This window comes from Rhinatrema bivittatum, chromosome 2, assembly GCF_901001135.1.
Source record: "Rhinatrema bivittatum chromosome 2, aRhiBiv1.1, whole genome shotgun sequence".
NCBI classification, from domain to species: Eukaryota; Metazoa; Chordata; class Amphibia; order Gymnophiona; family Rhinatrematidae; genus Rhinatrema; species Rhinatrema bivittatum.
Genome location: NC_042616.1, coordinates 684,865,400 through 684,887,478, shown reverse-complemented (window position 1 = coordinate 684,887,478; position 22,079 = coordinate 684,865,400). Strand labels below are relative to the sequence as shown.

General features: G+C 43.1%; 2 protein-coding genes across 9 annotated transcripts in view; both read left to right on the top strand.

The window, feature by feature from the left end:
• Positions 1-7,875, top strand: part of ZFAND1 (zinc finger AN1-type containing 1) — a 31,741-nt gene extending 23,866 nt beyond the window's left edge. For 3 of the 8 annotated variants that reach the window (XM_029591566.1, XM_029591564.1, XM_029591565.1), the window contains exons 8-10: positions 2,740-2,895; positions 3,073-3,169; positions 7,018-7,872. In XM_029591566.1, the coding sequence (XP_029447426.1) occupies positions 2,740-2,895; positions 3,073-3,169; positions 7,018-7,226 (462 nt within the window). In that variant the 3' untranslated portion in view covers positions 7,227-7,872. Of the gene's footprint in view, positions 1-2,739; positions 2,896-3,072; positions 3,557-7,017 lie in introns of those variants that run through there. The other 5 variants (XM_029591568.1, XM_029591563.1, XM_029591560.1 and 2 more) reach the window with 4 other exon arrangements.
• Positions 7,876-12,870: 4,995 nt separating this feature from the next.
• SLC10A5 (solute carrier family 10 member 5) lies at positions 12,871-15,791 on the top strand. The gene has a single exon (XM_029591559.1). The coding sequence runs from the start codon at positions 13,268-13,270 to the stop codon at positions 14,564-14,566; it is 1,299 nt and encodes a 432-aa protein (XP_029447419.1). The 5' UTR covers positions 12,871-13,267; the 3' UTR covers positions 14,567-15,791.
• The last annotated feature ends 6,288 nt before the right edge of the window (positions 15,792-22,079 follow it).

Below are 22,079 nucleotides of genomic sequence, written 5' to 3'. Positions count from 1 at the left end.
TAGTTGAATTTGGTTGATCTAAAGTCTCCCTGATGCAGCTGCCTTGATGTGGATAAATGAAGATAATTTGATCAGATGCAGATTTCTGTAAATCTGGTGGCATCCAACACAACACTTTTTTTTTTTTTTAAATGAACTTGAGAATGCTGCAAATTGAGTGCCAATATCTTGACAGTGATGAAAGCTGTTTGTGTGCTAAACTATGACAAAATCGAAAGTTAGCTTGGTATCTTAAAACATTTCTATTTAGTTGGGTTCATTTCATTTTTTTTTTGGTCTATTGATATCTTAATTGTTTTCTGAAGTCCATAATAAATGTCAAGAAGCATTACTATCTCAAAAACGGTATAGCAGAATTAGAAAAGGTATAGAGAAGGGCAACAAAAGTGATAAAGGGAATGGGAAAATTCCCCTATGATGGGGGGGGTGGCCAACTCCGGTCTTCGAGAGCCACAAGCAAGCTAGGTTGTCAGGATATTCACTATAAATATGCATGAGATTTGCATACAGTGCTTCCATTCTATATATGTAAATCTATCTCATGCATATTCATAGTGGATATCATGAAAACCTGGCCTGTTTATGGCTCTCAAAGACCGGGGGAATCTTCAGCTTGGAGATGATATAGGTCTATAAAAGGAGTGGGACAAGTAAACATGATTAGTTGTTACTCTTTCAAAAAGTAAAGACTGGGGCACACAACAGTTACTAAGTCAATGATGGCGAACCCCAGCCCCTGAGTGCCACAAACAGGCCAGGTTTTTTAGGATAGTCGCAATGAATATGCATGAGAGATTTGCATACATTGTAGGCAGTGCATGAAAGTCTTTCATGCATAATTCATCGTAGCTATCCTGAAAACCTGGTCTTTTTGTGGAACTAGAGTTCATCACTTTATTAAGTTGTACATTTAAAACTAACAAGGATATTTTTTGACTCAATGTATTATTAAGCTCTGGAATTCATTGCCAGAGGATGTGGTGAAAGCCATTAGTGCAGCAGCATTTAAAAAAAAAAAAAAAGGTTTGGACAAGTTCCTAGAGGAAAAGTCCGTAAACCATTATTAAAGTGGACTTGATGAAATCCACTGCTTATCCCTGGAATAAGCAGCATGGAATCTGTCTATCCCTTGGGGTCCTACCAGATGCTTGGCTACTGTAGGACAGGATACTGGGCTTATTGAACCTTTTAGTCTGATCCAGAATAGCAAATCTCAAAAAGGCCCTCACTGAGTATAAAGCACCATTCACCTTGAAGAAAACAGATTTCTTCCCTGTATTGGGGTTTTCTGCTGCCTGCCATGTGCTCAGTTGTACTTTTTAAGACTGCTATAGGAATCTTGAGGGCCCTGAGAAGTCCAAGAACAAGATTGTCACGAGCATGGGAAACAGATCCTCTGCTGTACATTAGATTCCAAAGTATAGAAGAAATGAGTTCTAAGTGTTATCCTTTTCTTCTCTATATATATGACAGTGTTAATGTCACCTCAGCCAAACCTTTTGAAACAGTATAATTAAAGTGCTGCTTTATTAGAGTTTTGATATTGTAACATAAAAGCAGATATGTACTTTTTTAGCTATTTGCCCCTTAATGTCCTTAGCAGTCTCTGCTGCCCTCACTCCTTTCCAAAGAGCTATGCCCGTGTTAGGCATCTCTTCAATGTTGCTGGTAGGCACTGCCACTACCTCCTTGGCAAACCAAGACCTAATATGGGATCCAAACATGTATTCCCCATGCCACAGCACCACACAGCCAGCCCATCACTTAGTATATACATAAATTTATATTACTAATGGGCCGATACAGTAAAGTGCGCTCCAGCGGAGCGCACTGTTAGCCCGCGTCTGGCCACGCGTTTGACGCGCTATTTTTACCCCTTATACAGTAAGGGGTAATAGCGCGTTGAAAATGTGCGGCCAACCCCTCCCCCCCCGAAACTAATAGCGCCTGCAACATGCAAATGCATGCAGCCAAGCCACACATTTTACTTTCAGAAATTAATGCCTGCCAAAAGCAGGAGTTAATTTTGGCCGGCACCAGGAAACTGTACAGAAAAGCAGAAAAAAACTGCTTTTCTGTACACCCTCCGACTTAATATCATAGCGATATTAAGTCAAAGGCTCCAAAAGTAAAAAAAAAAAAAAAAAATTTTAAATCAGCCTGCAGCCTGTGGGTTGGAAGATGGACGCTCAATTTTTCCGGTGTCCGATTTCCGAGCCCATGGCTGTCAGCGTGTTCGAGAACCAATGCCGGTAAAATTGAGCGTTGGCTGTCAAACCCGCTGACAGCCGCTACATCTATCAGAAAGGAGGCGCTAGGGGTGCACTAGTGTCCCTAGCGCCTCCTTTTACCGCAGGCCCTCATTTACTTTTTTTTTTTTTTTTTACTGAATCGCGCGCCCAGGAGAGTGGCCTGGGCGTGCATTGGGAGAGCGGGCGCTCGCTGGCTCTCCCGCAGGTTTTTCTGTATTGGCCTGTAAGTAAGGTAACATCAACAATGTTTGGCCTGTTCAAATGAATCAGGCCCAGGAGAGAATGTACCATTTAGTTGGACTCCTGACTACAGTACCTCTTGTATTTTAGGTAGTTTCGAAAAGCCATGCGAACATTGATTGCTATTTTTAATTTCACCTGCTTTGGAAACTTGAAATGACTGCAGTGTGTGCATAGTTCTGTTTTAAATATATTTTACAGTTTCATAGAAAGATTCTTTGATTTACATGCTTGTTTCTTGTTGCAGTCGGAGAGAATTTATTTTCAAGTATTCTTACCCAAGGATAGCAAAGAGAAAAGCAGGCCCATGTTCTTCTGCAGTAAGTGGAGTATTGGCAAAGTGATAGACTTTGCAGCTTCCTTGGCAAACCTGAAAAATGACAACAATAAATCCACTGCCAAGGTGAGTTTGTGCCAAGGTTTTTCACTTTGAGCAGGTAGGGCCTGATTTACTAAGCTTTTATTTCCCATATGCTCAAAACAGGGAGAGAAGTCTTGGTGAATGATATGCTCTGTTTGCTTTTAAAGGGCTTTATCATTCTTTTGCATCTGAGATAGATGAATATTTTTTGTTTTTCAGAAATTGCGACTTTGCCACGTAACATCAGGGGAAGCCTTGCCACTGGACCACACATTGGAAAGTTGGGTGTCTAATGTAGAGTGCCCTCTGTATAATGGTGGGAATATAATTTTAGAGTATTTGGATAATGATTGTACAGCATTAGCTGATGCCAGTTCTTACCTGTCTTAACCTACTGTGTGTGTGAGCAGCTGAGCCACACCTGTACAGGGACCTACAAAAGAAATATTAAGATGATGATCAGTTATGTTCAGCCTTATTTTTAGTTCATAAAGATCATGGATATTCTTGTCCCTCTTGATATTTACTATACAGAACAGAACTTGAAATAGAAACGGATAGCCTTTCTGAAAAACAGAATGACTCGCATCTTGCGAAATCTCGCATCTCAAAGAATGGACTGCACCTGTTTTCTCTTATCCTATTGGGAAATGTGAATCCTACATTTTTAAATAAATTACATATTTTAAGATGTAATCAGCAAGACACATCTGTGCTATGGTTTGTGGCAACATCTGCTTAAAATTCTTATATATATATATATATATATATATATATATATATATATATATATATATATATATATATATATATATATCCCATTTTCCACAATGAGAGAAGATTACTGATAATATTGCACTGCTGTTTCACCTGGCCAAAGCTTGTGTGCCCTTTTCAAGTTAAGCCAACTTGCTGTTGGCATGGGTCTAATCCAAACTACTAGCCTTGAGGGCCACAGCCAAGTCAGTGTGAGTCTCACGCTGTACAAATTCACCTGATTCCTGAACATCCTCTCATGTGGCCCTTGAAGCTTCAAGATGTCAGTACCAATCAGCAGAGGAGACCCTGGCATGCCGCGAACGAAGCGCATGAGGATGAAGGCCCTCATCTGCTGTGGGGGATGTGCTCCGCTCACGATGACTAAGGCCCCGGCCTGCCAGTAAGGGGAGGAGGTGAGAGGGAGAGAGCATGGGAGGTGTGGGTGCCAGAAGAGGGAGCCTATATGAGGAGGTTGTGAAGGTGTGTGTGTGTGTGTGAGAGAGATTGGGAGCGTGTGTGTATGTGAGGGTCCTAGCTTGGGTGAAGGGATTGTGTATGTGAGACAGAGCCTGTGTGAAAGCATGCATGAGAGAGAGACATAGGTAGCCTGTGTGAGGGAGCTTGTGTGGATGTGTATGTGAGGGAGCCTGTATGAGTGTGGGTATGTATATTAGAGAGAGGGAGCATGTGCGTGAGGGGCAGTACTGAGCCTGCTGCCAGTCACGTTTCAGCATATTTGACTGGCATGGATGCAATACCACCTTAAGCCAGGCTCTGCCTTTTCAGTTAGAAATGGAGGCAAAAAGGTTGGGGGGGTTGACTCCAGATTCTGCTCTGAACTTAGAGAAGCATACTTCTTCTGTTTAAGTTGCAGTAAATCTGTTTTAATAAACAGATAGTATCCCTACTCAGGAATGTCTTACAGGGCCTCGTACTTCCAGAAATGGACTACTGGATTCTTCATTGGTTGACCTATCCTTGAGAAGCTTACATCACCTTTGACTGCTTCAGAATTGCACAGCTCATCTGATCACTGGTTGTTCTATTACAGATCATACTGCCCCAGTTTTAGACAGTTTTACACTAGTTACTATTGCATTTTAGATCCCAGCTTGAAACTATTTGATCTATACAAAACCCTTAGCTAGAGCCATTGATGATCTGGTCAACAATGAGAGGAAATATGTTCCAGCTTGTTCTCTTAGCTTGGGTTTTGATTTTGTTCTGGACTCTTCCATCTGTGAAGGAAAGTATATGGACCAAAAATAGCTATTTATTGCTCCACACTTTGGAATTAACGTCCTAAAACTTTAGGTCCTAAAGAGAGGCTGAATGTAAAAATTGATTAAAATTAGGGAGCGAGGTTGCCCCTGAAATAAGTGGAACTACTGGCCAACCCTGCCCTTGCCACCAGCTTGGGTAATTTAGTATGATATCTGTATTAGTTCACTTGAATGTACAGAAATCAAGGTTAACAAATTTAAACCTTTTATATCATTTTTTAGTGGACTAACTTTTGAGAACTAAAACTCTCTTGTCTTCAGGTCAGCAAGCAAATGAGCAAAAGAAGATATTACTAGAAAATAGACAGGAGTGTGGCTGCCATAAGTGAACCATAAAAAGAATCCAATGTGAAGTTAATGATGACACTGTGCCACTGACAAAAACAGATTGAACTTAGGTTTCCTATCACATTATGAGACATAACATTTCATTGCCTTGCCTGTCGCTTTCTGCCTACCCATCAAACCACATCCCTTATCCACTTATCCTTATCACTGTATTGTCTGTTATGGTTCACTTATTTCAGCCACACTGTTTTACATTTAGTTAATATCACCTTTTGTTCATGCAAATGCTGACCTGAAGAGTTTTAACTCTGGAAAGCTAATCAACAAATATATTGTTAGTCCAACAATGCATGTTTGTTTTTTATTTAACTTTTTAAACTGTGCATGCTTGCCATAATAGTCACCCAACCTAGTTAATAGTATCTCATCAGCAATGGTGTTCAAGGTATCTATCAAGTCCAGTAAGAGCACAACAGAGATTTGCTCTTATCCAAGTTAAGCCTGTGCATGATATCTGCATTGATATATTTTATGGGAAATAGTGGAATATAAATGCTGAAAAAAACAAAGATGGTCATCCTCTAAGGAGACCGCTCTGGGCTAAAATTACTGGGAGTATTCTTGATATTTGTGTAGAGTTAATAAAGAAATTTTAAAAAAATTACGGCAGAGCTCCAAATGAAAGTTATCAAGAGGATTATGCTTCTCCAGGAATGCCTAAGTATGGTCGTTTTATTCAACTTAGATGAAAATTGAATGTTTGTAACAGTCCTAAAGTTCTCAACTTGACTAACGGCAAGGGAGGATTTCTTAATGTGTTTAAAATCCTCACTGCCTCTCCTAACAGCCATTAGCCATCTGAAGTTTTGGGTCTTCCCCCAAACCTTCACCTATTACCTTTACCAACTACAAAGGCTGAGGATCAAAAGTACAAGTACCAACATGTGTCTTCCTAAGTTTGCTGCTATTTAACATTTTGTTCTTATGCCATTTTTAAAACAAAACTGAATCCTGTCCGTACTGTGCAATTCCTAGACTGCCACATGCCAGATCGAAATAGCTTATATCGGTGCATCACTTTACTATGAAATGTTGTTAACTTTGGTGAATTGCAAAAACAATTGGTATGCTTTCTTAATGCAAGGACTTCATGCCTTAACAGATCGTATAATTGCAGAAGATAAAACTACAGCAGGTTCTGAATCTGCTTTGTTACTAAGAAGGGCAGTGAGATGAGGGATCACAGAAAATAAGCCTGCCTGATTGGTACTTAACACACAAGGCACTTTAAGCCACGATCGACCCTCAATTTGTACAATTCTAGGTCTTATAGCACAAATGGTTTTGGCTTCCTCTGCATCGTTTTAACTACGGTTTAAAATGCTCTTATGTTGCAGTTTAAGAGCGGTCTTATAATTCTTAAATAACAAACTGCAAACCCAGGCTCCACTTGTCTAATACAAAATTAATAAAGTATCGGAAATTGGTTTTTCATGTTCTCTCCCCCCCCACCTCCAGAATCTTGAGTTAAATTAAAAAAAAATAAAATGACAGCAGCCAGCTCTATTTCCTCCCCTTGTTTATTTAAAAAAAAAAAAAAAAAAAAAAAAGGGGGGGCATGTAGTACATTGAGGTATGAGGGAGAGAGATTGTGAGAATTTTTAACACTTCCATCAAATATCTCCTGATTAAGGCCAGTGCTGTACCCATAAATATTTTTGGAAACAGTAAATAAGGATGATGGCTAACCAATATTTTCAACTTTCTGTCATATAACAGCGTTGTCCCCTAATTTAACAATCTTCCTTGTCTTGTATTTTTTTCCATCCTTTAGTGCCAGTGTTTCCAATCTACCCAAAGCGGTGCAGTTGGGCAATATCTGTGTTTGCAGGAGCAAAGGATATCTCCAGTCCAGTTATCGCATCCCACAAATTCTCCAGCCTAACCATGCTGGGCTTCATGCTCGTCACAAGTAGAAGAGGGCAAAAGTTAGAACCCCTGAACGTTGAAGTAGACAACCCCCACCACATGCTGACCTTCTAACTGAACCTGGTGAGCTCACCTCCCCTGCACTTCCTTCAGAAGCCTGAGCTCCTTGCTCCACCAGCCTCTCACCATCTCCACTTGAAGTTCCCGGTGAACTTGGCACTGGAGTCAAGCATACCACACTCCACCAGTTGGGTGTGCTACTTCAAGCAGAAAAAAAAATTCCCTCTGCTAGGTGCTTTCATGTGCAATCTTGTTACATTCCTTCACTAGACTAGATGGTGACGTCCTGTGCTCAGGATTAAACATTGCCAGCACCGAGAGGATCAGCTGCTCTCCTTTCTGTGCTGCAGCCTCCAAAGTCTGGTCACCAGCTACTTCCACATTCTGTATATGAACCACAGCCTGCTCAATGGCCTCCACCACCATTGCGGTTACCTCAGCTGTAAACACTCACATCTTACCTTTTGCCTCAATAGGAAAAGCATAAGTGGAATTTCAAATAAAGAAATTGGTAGAGTGTAGTGAGCACCTTCACTCTGTATCTGCCATCTTACTGGGCTTTCTTTTTAAAAGCAATGTTAATATGCAGCTGCTTTGTGGTCTGCTTTGAAGTGTGTTGGCTGGCAGGGTGCAGGTTTTTGGTTTTTCTTCCTTTGACGTGCTCAGGTTGAATATCCTTTCTTTTGAGTTGTGGGCATTCTCACAATATTTACTTTTTTATACCTTGTAACATTTTAAAATTTGTTTTTCTATGTTTGTTTTTGAGAAAGTCTCACCAAGGTTAGGAAACAATTGTATCTTCAGCAACCCTTTTGGGTCTGCCTAGGCCTGTGCTCGCTGGACTTCAGGATGTCCAGAATCCTCTTTACCCATGCCATGTTTAATGAATGCCTCTCTTCAATCCTCAAAGAAACATGATAGAAGAAAAAAAAAACCAAAACATGCAGCCTATTTAGTCTGTCCATTCCCACTAACTATTCAGCTTTATAATCCCTCCAAGTCCCTGAGCGCCTAGGTGTTTATCCCATGGTTTCATGAAGGCAGCGACCGTCCTTGTCTTTATCACCTCCACGGGGGTGGCTGTTCCATTCATCCACTAGCCTCTCTTTCCCCTTCCTTGTTCTAGGGCCTCCTTTCAGTTGAAAGAGGGCTGCCTCCTGTTCAAGGAAACCTTGGAGTATTTAAATGTCTATCCTATCGTGCATTTTCCTCTAGAATATGCGTGTTTAAATTAGCCTTGTTTAAATCTTTCTTCCCATAGGCTTTAAAAGTTTCTCAACAGTTTTAATGCTAGGGCCCCAAGAGTTGGGTGATATTCAAGAAGGGGGGGGAGGGAGCATTCCCTTCTCTGGTATGAACAGCCTGAGGTTCTCCATCACTAAAGTGCGGTGGGGAGGAGTACATGCACTCTTCCACCCCCAGTCTCAGCCTAGCCTCCCCCTAATGCAGGGCTTCCTAAACCGTGCCAGGCAGTTTTCAGGCTATCCACAATGAGTATGCATGAGAAATTAGCATATACCGAGTCTCCATGAGATGCAAATTTCTCATGCGTATTGATTGTGGATAGCCTGAAAACCCCACTGGCTGTGGGGTTCCCAGGACAGGTGTGGGGCCTACTGTTTTAGTTACAGGAATTATGTCAAAGGAGCTTGCTGCTTGCACCCAGAATAGGGAGGGGAAAGCTCCAGGTTTCCTCATGCCACAGCATAATGTAACTAAGTACTAAAATTACTTACTTTTGTATAGAATACTACCCCTTTAAAGGATCAGGTGCTGCATAGCCAGCAAGCGGTTAGATTATTTTTTTTATGGGCAGGCTGGGACTCCGCTGACCCTGCTGTTCAGGTTTGGTCTGCCCGCCTGCTCAGCTTTTCAGTGCCCGGGGTACGGGAGAGCCAGAGAGTGCCGGAGGTCTGTCCCTGCACCTGGAAGCAAACGGATATGGCCTCACTGTGGAGCCTGGAATGAAGGGACAGTAGAGCATGCCCCAGTTGTGACTGCAGACGACTGCAGCATGGGTCTGTTTCCTTCTGCAATAACTGCTGCTGGCCTATGGACCAGGGGCTGAGAAACAATGCTTGAGAACAAAGATCGCTAGACCCATTCCATCCTGTTTATATCCTTTTGAAGGTGTAGTCTCCAAAACTGTATGCAATATTCCAAATGAGGTTTCACCCAGGACTGATTCAGTAGCACTATTGACTCTTTTTTTTTCTATTGACCACTCCTCTCACTATACAACCTAGCATCTTTCTGGCTTTTGCAATATTGACTTATACACTTACTTGGCCAGCTTAAGATCATCGATACAGTTACCCCACTCTCTCACTCCTTTGGTGATTGGAATTTCACTCCCTTGGATTTTTGAAGCCCAAACGCATGACTCTGTGACTCCCTGAGTGCTAAACTTTCAAAAGGAAAACTTTGATAAAATGAGAAAAATTGTTAGAAAAAAACTGAGAGCAGCTACAAAAGTAAAAAGTGTGCAAGAGGCGTGGTCATTGTTAAAAAATACCATCCTAGAAGCACAATCCAGATGTATTCCACACATTAAGAAAGGTGGAAAGCAGACAAAACGATTACCGGCGCATGGTTAAAGGGGGAGGTGAAAGAAGCTATTTTAGCCAAAAGATCTTCATTCAAAAATTGGAAGAAGGAATCAACAGAAGAAAATAGGATAATGCATAAACATTGGCAAGTTAAATGTAAGACATTGATAAGACAGGCTAAGAGAGAATTTGAAAAGAAGTTGGCCATAGAGGCAAAAACTCACAGTAAAAACTTTTTTAAATATATCTGAAGCAGAAAGCCTGTGAGGGCGTCAGTTGGACCATTAGATGATCGAGGGGTTAAAGGGGCACTTAGAGAAGATAAGGCCATCGTGGAAAGATTAAATGATTTCTTTTCTTCAGTGATTACTGAAGAGGATGTTGGGGAGGTACCCGTACTGGAGAAGGTTTTCAAGGGTAATGATTCAGATGGACTGAACCAAATCATGGTGAACCTAGAAGATGTGGTAGACCTGATTGATAAACTGAAGAGTAGTAAATCACCTGGACCGGATGGTATACACCCCAGACTTCTGAAGGAACTAAAAAATGAAATTTCAGACCTATTAGTATAAATTTGTAACCTTTCATTAAAATCATCCATTGTACCTGAAGACTGGAGGATAGCTAATGAAACCCCCATCTTTAAAATGGGCTCCAGGGGAGATCTGGGAAATTACAGACCGGTTAGCCTGACTTAAGTGCCAGGAAAAATTGTGGAAAGTGTTCTAAACATCAAAATCACAGAACATATAGAAAAACATGGTCGAATATCCTTTCTTTTGAGTTGTGGGCATTCTCACAATATTGGGTAATATTTACCCAATATTGGGTAAAGTCAGCATGGCTTTACCCAAGGCAAGACTTGCCTCACAAATCTGCTTCACTTTTTTGAAGGAGTTAATAAACATGTGGATAAAGGTGAACCGGTAGATGTAGTGTACTTGGATTTTCAGAAGGCATTTGACAAAGTTCCTCATGAGAGGCTTCTAGGAAAAGTAAAGTCATGGGATAGGTGGTGATGTCCTTTCGTGGATTGCAAACTGGCTAAAAAACAGGAAACAGAGAGTAGGATTAAATGGACAATTTTCTCAGTGGAAGGGAGTGGGCAGTGGAGTGCCTCAGGGATCTATATTGGGACCCTTACTTTTCAATATATTTATAAATGATCTGGAAAGAAATACGACGAGTGAGGTAATCAAATTTGCAGATGATACAAAATTGTTCAGAGGAGTTAAATTACAAGCAGATTGTGATAAATTGCAGGAAGACCTTGTGAGGCTGGAAAATTGGGCATCTAAATGGCAGATGAAATTTAATCTGGACAAGTGCAAGGTGATGCATATAGGGAAATATAACCCATGCTATAGTTACACAATGTTAGGTTCCATATTAGGTGCTACTACCCAAGAAAGAGATCTAGGTGTCATAGTGGATAACACATTGAAAGCGTCGGTTCAGTGTGCTGCGGCAGTCAAAAACGCAAACAGAATGTTGGGAATTATTAGAAAGGGAATGGTGAATAAAACAGAAAATGTCATAATGCCTCTGTATCGCTCCATAGTGAGATTGCACCTTGAATATTTTGTACAATTCTGGAAGCTGCATCTCTAAAAAGATATAATTGCGATGGAGAAGGTACAGAGAAGGGCAACCAAAATGATAAAGGGAATGGAACAGCTCCTCTATGAGGAAAGACTAAAGAGGTTAGGACTTTTCAGCTTGGAGAAGAGACGGCTGAGGGGGGATATGATAGAGGTGTTTAAAATCATGAGAGGTCTAGAACGGGTAGACGTGAATCGGTTTTTTACTCTTTCGGATAACAGAAAGACTAGGGGGCACTCCATGAAGTTAGCATGTGGCACATTTAAAACTAATTGGAGAAAGTTCTTTTTCACTCAATGCACAATTAAACTCTGGAATTTGTTGCCAGAGGATGTGGTTAGTGCAGTTTGTATAGCTGAGTTTAAAAAAGGATTGGATAAGTTCTTGGACGAGAAGTCCATTACCTGCTATTAATTAAGTTGACTTATATAATAACCACCGCTATTATTAGCAACGGTAACATGGACTAGACTTAGTTTTTGGGCACTTGCCAGGTTCTTATGGCCTGGATTGCCCACTGTTGGAAACAGGATGCTGGACTTCATGGACCCTTGGTCTGACCCAGTATGGCATGTGCTTATGTTCTTATGAGTGGCCTTGTACACCTCTAGCCCTATTTGCCACTTGCCAGCTGCTCCTCATTTGCTGCAGGTTCTTCACTCTTCCATCTCTGTGCTTTTCCACTATTACTGAAATAGTTTTTACCTTCCTAAAATCTGAATTTTACCCATTTGCCTTTTATTTTTACTATATTAATCGGAACTTTCACAGTCTGTTTAACGTTTCGGTTAATCCATTGCACCTTCTCTCATTTGTTTTTTTTTTTTCACTCTAACATTTATTGTATTTTTATTGCCTTTCCCACAGTGCCTGTGAAGTGTATTTGGCTGAAAGTTGCCGACTTGGATGGGAAGCGCATTTCCCATCTTTCACTGTCACACATAGAAAGAGGAACGAACTTTTTAATGAAAGAACCGCGACACAAAAACTTAGGATGTTACTAACAACCAAAGATAAGGGGGAAAAAAAGTCAGTCCTGAAAGGACAAAAGTGCTTCTTTCATCCGTGTTCAAAATGCTAAACTTTAAACCTGCCTTTATCGCGTTCTCGTCCTCTCGTCATTCCAGACTTGCAGAAGCTGAATCTCCACCACGCATATTTCTGGAAGGAGGGGGGCGGGTGTGGCTTGAGTGCAACTGCAGTCTGGCCAAAAAAAAAAAAAAATCATCCCTTTGGCAACTGTTCGTTTTTTCTCCGGCAGGCTAGCAGTACTCCACTACGTATTTGGTCAGATGTCACTGCCTGCCTTTCATTCTTGACGTTATGGTGGAGTACAATAGAAAACGTTTCTATTCCTAGCATAAACCTCCCAGCCATGCCAAACAACAGTAAAAGCATTTCAGCAAAAAAAAAAAAAAAAAAGAACTCGCCTGGTAAATAGCACCCGGCTTACGACCAGCGCCCCCTAGCAGTAACTCGGGCTATAACAACCTGTGCAGTGAGCCAGGCTGGAATTCCTCAATGAGCAGAATGAAGTGGGCGCGAGGCCGCTGCACTGGGCAGGCGCCCCACGCAAGTCGCGTGGCGTAAGACTCCCAGCCACAGAAAACAAGAGCTGCCCAGGAATGGCACGCGATGCACAGAGTGTGTCTTACGGAGCTTAAGTATTTGTTTGTCATTTAACGTAATGCGTGCTTTAACCAAAGAATAAAAGTGTGCATCTTTAACCTACGGGTTGTTTGATCACTGCTATTATAGAGCATGTGCCTGCTACATAGCCTGTCGTCGGTTTTCTTTGAACAGCAGGTTATTCAACTTGTGGACTTTGAGACCGGAAAACGATCAAGATTAGATTCCCTTTGTTCGATTGCGTGAGCAAATTCTTTTTTTTCAGCTCTCACCTGTCTGTGTGCCGATGAGGCTCCTTGCCAGTTCCTGAAAATGGTTGCAAAGCCTTCAGTAATCAGCGTTTTGTTCTTCGTGAAGCTGGGGCTGGCAAGGATTCCAGCCACCCGTTCCCTTACGGTTAATGAAGGGCAGGAAGTCATCTTTTCCCCCAGGACGCACGACTCGTTTTCTGTGAGGTCCGGCTCTACGGAGAGACGAGGGCATCACGGCCATCTAACCGTGCTGTGCCAAGCCCCAGAGCTGGTATGGGTGGAGAACATAAGCAGGATTTCAGCCGCCGCAGCGAGCTATACCGTAAGGGTAAAAACCGGCGAAGAAGGGGAAACGACACTGAAAGCCCAGCTCTGGGACCTACGGGGAGGACACCGGAGACTCCTAGAAGTATCTGAAGACACCCGAGTCAAGGTGGTTACGCACACTGCAGCAAACGTCGCGGAGCCACCGGAGAACTTAGGCACGCATCTTCTGCTCTTGATTCTGCCTCTCGTTCTGCTGAATAAATGTGCATTTGGCTGCAAGATCGAAATGGAAACGCTCCTGAGCCTTTGGAAGGAGCCTTTGCCGGTGCTCCTGGGGGCCGCCATCCAGTTCGTCCTGATGCCCCTCTGGGGGTTGCTTTTAGCCCAGATCATGGCCTTCTCGCCCTCGCTGGCTTACGGCTTTGTAATGAGCTGCTCGTGCCCGGGGGGAGGAGGGGGCTACCTGTACGCCCTGCTCCTGGAAGGCGACATCACGCTGGCCATTTCCATGACGTGCACGTCAACCTTCTTAGCCCTGCTCGCCATGCCCATCAATTCGTCGCTCTACGGCCGCATTCTAGGGCTGTCCAGTGCCCTGCACGTCCCGCTACTGAAAATTACGCTAACACTTCTTTCCATCGCGATCCCTGTGTCAAGTGGAATAATCATCAAGCAGAGATTTCCCCATGGCGCTAAATATCTGGAGAGAGGGATTAGGCCTTTTAGCTTAGCGATTGTATTTCTCGGCTTGTGCCTCGGTTTGAGGATGGGGTCCGTGATTCTGAAAGCTGTTAATTTGAAATTGCTTGTGACAGGAATGCTAGTTCCCGCGTTTGGATTATTAAGTGGTTACTTCTTGTCAGCCAGACTTTTTAAGCTCGCTGTGCCCGTTTGCAAAACAGTGGCCATTGAGAGCGGAGTTCAGAACAGTTTCTTGGCTCTGATCATTATTCAGCTCGCTTTTCCGCAGCCAGAGGCAGACTTGACTTCCGTCGGACCCTTTCTGGTTGCAATGTGCTGTGCTTGTGAAATGATATTGGTGCTACTGTTTTACAGTGCCAGGGGAAAAAAAATTCCAACAGCCGAGTACTAAAAAAAGTTACACAATCCTGCTTTTCTGATTCCCTGGAAATGTTGCAAAAGGAAGATACCTCCCGCCCTCACCGTTGCCATTCCACAGCTCTAATGTGAACCAGCTCAGGGGTGGGCAACTTGCGGCCCATTGGACATTGCTGGGCCACTTGCCAATTTTCCACCCACGCTCCAAATAACTCCACTGCGGTGTGATGGTTGCTGCAAAGAGCAGGTAGTGGAGCACTAACGACACTAATTCTGCCACTGCCCCCTTGCCAGCCTCATCATCAAAAGCCCGACATCGCACAGTCTTCTTATGTCGTAAAAGACGGACACTTTGCATGCCTTTGTTGATGATGAAGGCGATAGCTGGGGTGATCGCAGAACTATTGCTTTTCTCCGTGTTATTCTCCCTTAACGTCAGCCCCGCCATTACACCGGCATGTCTCCAGCTGAGAAGCTTGGATCATGATTCCCTCTGGAACCAGGGTTGGGCATAGGGTTGCCAATTTTTCTGCTGACCACGACTGAGGATGAGGGAGGGGAGAGGGTCCTTCTTCCTTATCTGCATTCATTGCAGATCCCTCCACTCGGAATTCATATGTATTAGGCCTACTCCTATGCATGTTGGTGTGGGCTTGGCCCTCAGAAAGCCATGAGTAAACTAAATTACAATATAATAAACTTCTCATCAAAACAGCACTAACTGCCAGCAATTAAACAACAACAACTAGAGGCGTTGCTAGACATTTAAAATGTCTGGGGCTCAAACCAATAAGTCCTTGCCCTTCCCCGTCCCTGTGAGATTTTTAACAATTTAACAATCACAGGGGTCGATGCAATACAGTGCACTCAGCTGAGAGCACTGTTTAACCGGCAGTCGGACGCGGGTTGAATAGGTGCTAATGAATCCCCTAACGCCCGCTTTCTACGCAAATTTATTGCATCGGTCCCTAAATCAGCAGCTCCTCTTCTCCCTCATCCCCTCAGCGAACAATCCTGCAAAACTATAGAGCAAATCTACCATAACAGTCCCATGAAAAGGCAATACTGCAATTCTTAGAACAGGCAATCCATTTCCTCCTGTACTGAATAAAACAGAGAGATATGAGAGATACATATCACAACGCTGACATATTCCGATCATGAAACCAGAAATAAAATGCTTTTTTTTTTCTTTAATTTTTGTTGTGTGGACCCTTTTTTTTCTAATCAGGTTTATTGCAGTCTCTCTTCTAACTCATTTCTTCTCTTTTCTTTTCTTCACTTCCTTCCAACATTGATCTTCATCTTTCAGTCTCTCTTCTGCATAGCTAGATTTCACTATATCTTGTCCCTTCTTCCACTCTCTCATTCTCCTTTTTATCTCTCATGCTCATCCCTTTCCCAAACCAAATCCCATGCTCTTCCCAGCCCTCCTATTCCCCTTTATTCACTCTTTCCCCCACCTATTTCCCCTTTTGTCTTTTCCCCACTTCCTCAGACCCCCATTTCCACCCTACCCAGCCCTCAACTACTCTTTTCTGCCTCTCATCCCCTCTCTAGGCTCAGTTACTTTTGTCACTCATCCACCTGCCTCCAGCCTCTTTTGTCTTACTCTCTATCCAGCCACCTCCTTCCCAACTGCATTTCTTCACTTCCTCACGCAATTCATAGTCCCATCCCTTTCCACTACCTCCCACTCCTTCTCTAGATCCTTAGTTTACACCACATCTTGACCCATCTCCAACCATTAACCTTTTTCTTCTACCCCCACATCTGACAACCACCGACCCCCATCTCATATCTCTCAGCCTATCTAATGCACCCCCACTCTTCCCTGTCACCCTATTGCCAAGTCCCATTCATCCACAAGACCCTGCTCTCCCCAGTCCAAAGGTCTACTTTCCCCAACCATTTTCTGAGCATCAACTTTCTCCTCCACACATGATCTCTGTTCCCCCTTCCCCCAATATGAATGTCCCTAATACTTTCCCCTCCACAACCACCAAATCTGAGGCACCCCCCTCTCCTTCACCCCTTCCTGAGTCTCCCCCTTCCACCCTATTCTCACTCTCCAAACCCAGTCCATCTCTGCTGAAGTCATTTTTTGTTACTTTTGCTGAGGATGTATATAGAGGGGAGGCCATATTGATTCAGAGTTTTTATCCAGACACAGACTCGTTTGAAGGCCACAGGCCAACCTCTGAGTTAATTCCTATTTACTGTCTTGCACTGTGAAATGTTTATGAACAGGCAATAGTCTGCTTATTTAGTTATTCCAGTAGATCTTTGATGAGAATGCAAACAATTAACTTATACTAAAGCCTGAGAGAGAATGAAGGCCACACAACTGCACCTGAAACTGATAAGAACTCAGAGGGAGGGAACATACCACTGCTTTCACAAGCACTATAGTGTATAAGGAGAAAATATCAGCTGGGGGGAGAGAAAGTACGCCCTGGACATGATAGCACAGGCTAATCCTTCAGAAACATTACGCTTTTTACCAATACTTCTGTATGATCTGATTTTATTTGTTCTGTCCTCCTATTGCACAAACAAACTTACTTTCCTAAGTACCTGGAATTGTGATGTACTGAATCAAAGTTTGTGTAGGGAATAAGCTCCTGGGTTCAAGCCCCCAGGTATAATCCCAGTAATTGTGAGTGTTTATATTGGGTAAGCCCCAGAGGTAGTCCTGTGTGCACGTAGACCTCAGTGAGAATAGACCCCTAGGTCAGAGCCCCTGGGCAGAATGCCAAGGAGCACGGTCTGAACCCGGAACAATCCCCCCAATTCCCTGCTCTCCCCTCCACCCTCCCATCCCCAAATCCATATTCTCTGGAGTCCCTGCATCCCCTCCAGTCTTCCCTTGGAATTTTAAATTTGTTCTTTTGGATACTCTGCCCCTTTCTCTCTGCACCTCCCTCTTCCATACTGCATCTGGTTCTTGCAACCCCCTCCAGCAATTCTTCCTTCTGCAGTGCTGACATTTCAAGTCTGCACTTGCCAGGTTGTCTGGTCAGCTATTTAAATCATGTGGCTCTATGTGATTCTGAGTGAACTCCATGGGTGCAGACGAGAAGAGCTGGTGTGGTAAAAGGAAAAAAAAATCCAGGATGGGGATTTAAATGCCAGACTGACTATAGAAGAGGGAGGTCCTGGGAGAAAAAGGCAGGGACAGAGCAGTTGAAAAATGTATTTAAAGCTCCAAGAGGGGAATCGTAGGAGATGGGGAGATTCGGGGCATTGCAGTGTAACAATGGAAAAAGAGAAACATTATCATTCCTTATAAAATATCAAGAAATGTAAATCAGCAATAGTAAACCCATATAAATAAAAAGGATAAATATTACAAAACAGCTGAACATCTAATAATCAAACTCATATAAAACTTTAAAAAATTTCCCAAAAACCAATAAAATATTTTCAAAGAGATTAATAACAATAAGATTTTTAAATTTTCCTCTTTCTATACTTTTTAGTCACCCCGAGATTGTTCTGGATTAGTGGGGGGGTGAGGGAGTACACAAACTTTCTCTTCCTTAACACACCTGCTGACATGCACATACACTCCCTTGTAAGTGCTAACACATTCACACATACACATGCTTCCTTACACCCAGTGATACCTACACACATACGCTCCCTCGCACCTACTGACACCTACAGACATACACACACACTCCCTCGCACCTACTGACACCTACAGACATACACACACACACGCTCCCTCACACAATCACCGACACACACAGATATGCCTGCCCACTGACACCTACACACATGATCCTTCGCACCCAACACCTATACACACATGCTCCCTCGCACCCACTGATACCTACACACGCTGCCTTGCTCCCATTGACATTGATATACACCCATGCTTCCTTGCAGCCATTGACATCTACACACACTCCCTTACTCCCACTGACACATACATATACATACATGCACCCTTACATCTGCTGCAACACACACACGCACTCCCTTTCACCAGCTGACAGCTACGCACAGTTGCCGGCTCTTTTGCATACTCCCACTCTCTCTGTCTCTTCTCCCCTGCTGCCTCTGAATTTGTAAAAAAAAAAAAATTATACTGACATTGATGGTCAGGCGGATGCAGGCAGGGTTATAAGCTGATGGCCTTGGTGTGGGAAGAGATGGGCCTGCTCGATGCAGGGGCTAGGGTTAATTTTGCCACAGCCTGAATATAAGGAAGCCATCGGCAGAAATCGGTGAGAGCTGTTCAGCCATGGTGAAGCAGCAGTGGGATGTCTGCTGGCCGCCTCCCTTGGCAAAGAGAGACGAGGTCAGGTTAGGGAAGACTGCGGGAGCGTTTCCACTGCTGTGGCAGTCAGAGGAGAGGGGGAGCAGATCCACAGCGATGCTGCGGGGGCAAGGACCAAAAAAAAAAACAAATGCAGGCCCATACAGCTGCAGCTGTGAAGACAAAGTAAAAGAAGCATAGGCCTCTGGAACTGTGGCTGCAGCCACGAGAAAAGCAAAGAAAACAAAAACAAAAAACCCTCAGAAATGAGTGGAGAGCCTCTGTGAGGCTCCTGCTCCACCAGAACAACTGCTGCGGGCCGGGAGTTAATTGCAGCGGCTCCGTGAGAATGGGGCCACCGCAATCAACACCAGTGTTATGTGACTACCCTGACCAGCCCACTGCGGCATGCCCGAAGCCCCGATAGGCCAATCCGCCCCGGATGTTATGTGTTGGAGGGGACGTGAGGAGAAAGAATCCTTCTATCAGATATGGTGGAACTGTATAGTTATCGCTAGACTTTGGGGGCAGAAATTGTTTGTTCACCTAAACACGTTTTTTTGAGTATTTTTGTCCCACATAACTCTCACCTTTTTCCAGTTAATTTATACAACAGATTATCTTAGCCAGATGGTAGACTACCTTTCACTGGAAAAAGAAAATGTCCCATCCCTCCCCCTCCTCCGTTAGATTCTGTTATTCATCGTTTGGAACGTGTGCATCATCTCGAAACCCAGGCCTATGTGTGGTGTTCTAGCCAAACACTTAAATCTGACCCCCATATGCAGGTGAATGTGGGAGACTGGTGAGTGAGGAGTCCTAACACCGGCCTTTACTCCAGGACAGAGTGCAGGAGCAACATTTTAAAAGACAAAGGGAAGGAACCTGCATCAAAGAGGATGGCCACCAGTGTCCACGTAGAAGCAGGGTCTACCCTATGAAAAATCACAATACTGATTTTCTTCATACCTAAGGTAATTCTCTATGTCCATATTTTATTTTTTCATACAGTAATACATTTTTGTGCACATTCAGATGAGACACACTATTTTGTTCCAATAGGCACAGAATAGGAAAATGTCCTTTCCAAATAAGGGCCTAAATTGGTTTCACACTTATTTTCTATTATATGTTCAATTTTGTTTATTGATAATCATTAAAAAAGCAAACCATAAACAATATTCCATATCCAATAAGTTCAGACCAAAAATGCAAACAGGAGAAAAAAAAACAACACATGGGAGTTGTATTTCTTATATTCATTAAGCAATCTTAGGATACAGAATAGGGTGAAACTGATGTATGAACCCCAATGGACTCTCTCTAACCCCCCCCCCCCCCCCCCCGCAGCCTTTACCCTCCCGTATGATGATAATGAGTCGACCACAGCAAGTGTCTAAAATAAAATCAGAATAAAACAAAACATAAAAAGTCAATGTTCATTAAAAACTTGACTGTGGGCTCAGTGTGGCATCCAATACTTTAAAAATTTGAACTCTTTCTCTTCATGTAGAGGCTCTCTTGATTGTTCAGTGACCAATGATTACAACTGAATAAGCACAAGAGTTGGGCTTATAAATACAAATTCTTTCATATTTGCCTGGTGCTGTATGAAGGTCACAAATGTAAATATTATTGAATTGTGAGTCCAGTTTTGACTTCAACATTTTGTTCGAAGTGAGATAGTTACTTGTACATGATATACGGCATCCAGACATCTAATATCTTCTTTTTTCCACTAGGAGAAGCCATCTTTCCTGTGAGAAGTTCCATTAACAAAAGATTATGAACAGTGTTTTTCCAGTACATGTGTGGTGGTGCCGTCTCTTGTCTCTAATAATGAAGAATCGCCAGATTAGCTAATAGAAAAACTTTTGCAGTCCAAAGTTTTGGAACCCAGCTGACAAAATACCAAAAATAGCAGCAGGAGCAGAAAAAAAGACAATTTCAGAGAGAGAATGCATTCAAGATAAGAATACACTTGCTTCCAAAACAATTGGATTTTGTCACACAACCAAAATGCATGACTTAACATACCAGGGATGTTATTCCACTTTATACAATATCAGAATCTGCTATCCCAGCCATGTTCACCCATCTTTGAAAAATATAGGATCTGGTTAGTATTTTGTAATATGTTTCACGCATCTGCAAATTTTTTGTAATCTCGCATAAGGTAAGGTACCAAAACATGTAGTAAAGGACTTAAAAAAAAATAAGCGAACATTCAATTCTTGTGTACATTTATTCCAAAAGCCCTCAATAAAGGCCAAACCCAAAGATATCTGCAAAGATTTATGCAAGGAAGATAAAAAATGCCTACTTGGGTCATCCAATTCGGACCAGTCTTGTATAATTTGCCAATTCTTAGCCATCAATTCCTCAGCAGTTAAAGACAGAACAAAGTGATGAATTTGAAAATAACTAAAAGCATCAAGCTGTAAATCTCCCAATTTTTGCCCCAGCTCTGCTTTTGGAAGTACCCTCCCTTCAGCATCTATAATATGTGCCAAAACCTCCTTCCCCCTCTGGGTCCATTTGTGAAAAACTGTCCCGGGGGAACTCGATGGAAAATAACCGTTGCCTACAATAGGTAAAAAAGAAGATATGTTAGCAGATAACTTAAGTCTGGAAATTGCCTTTCAAAGCATCAGGCGATTTAGACGTGTTGTCATGTAAGACATATCTACAATGAAATGGTTTAACTATATAGCAGCTTCAAACTGCAGATCACAATAATAGGAGGCATTCATACGCCAGTCCCATCCCCCCTCCCATGTCAAAGATTGGCTGCATAAATATGTAGTCTAATAACAGGCAGTCCCTTTCCCCCCTGTTTCCATCCAGAAATCAACTGTGCCAAAGACCAATGAGGTTTACCTCCTTTCCATAGAAAGTGTCTCAGTTCCCTGGAGAGAGTAATATAATCTTATTTCTCTAAGACAAGTGGACGGGTGCACAGAACATATAACCATTTAGGAAAAACAGTCATTTAAATAATGGGGTCTTTCCACCCAAAGATATCTATAAATGAGTGTCATGGACCCTGCCCGCGGGTCCCCCCGCGAGCAGGCCCTGCTCACCTTGCTTCACCTGACACGGCTGGTGCCGCCGATGTCGGGTCTTCCGGTGCGGCTGGAGCCGCAGACTGATGTTCCTCCCGGAGGCCGCCCCTGGTAGCAGTCTTCCCCGCGGCCAGTGCCGCGGACTTTTCAGCACCCTATGCGGCACGGAGCCTGCCGCCGACGTCATCACATCCTCTGGGGCTGGAGGCTGCAAG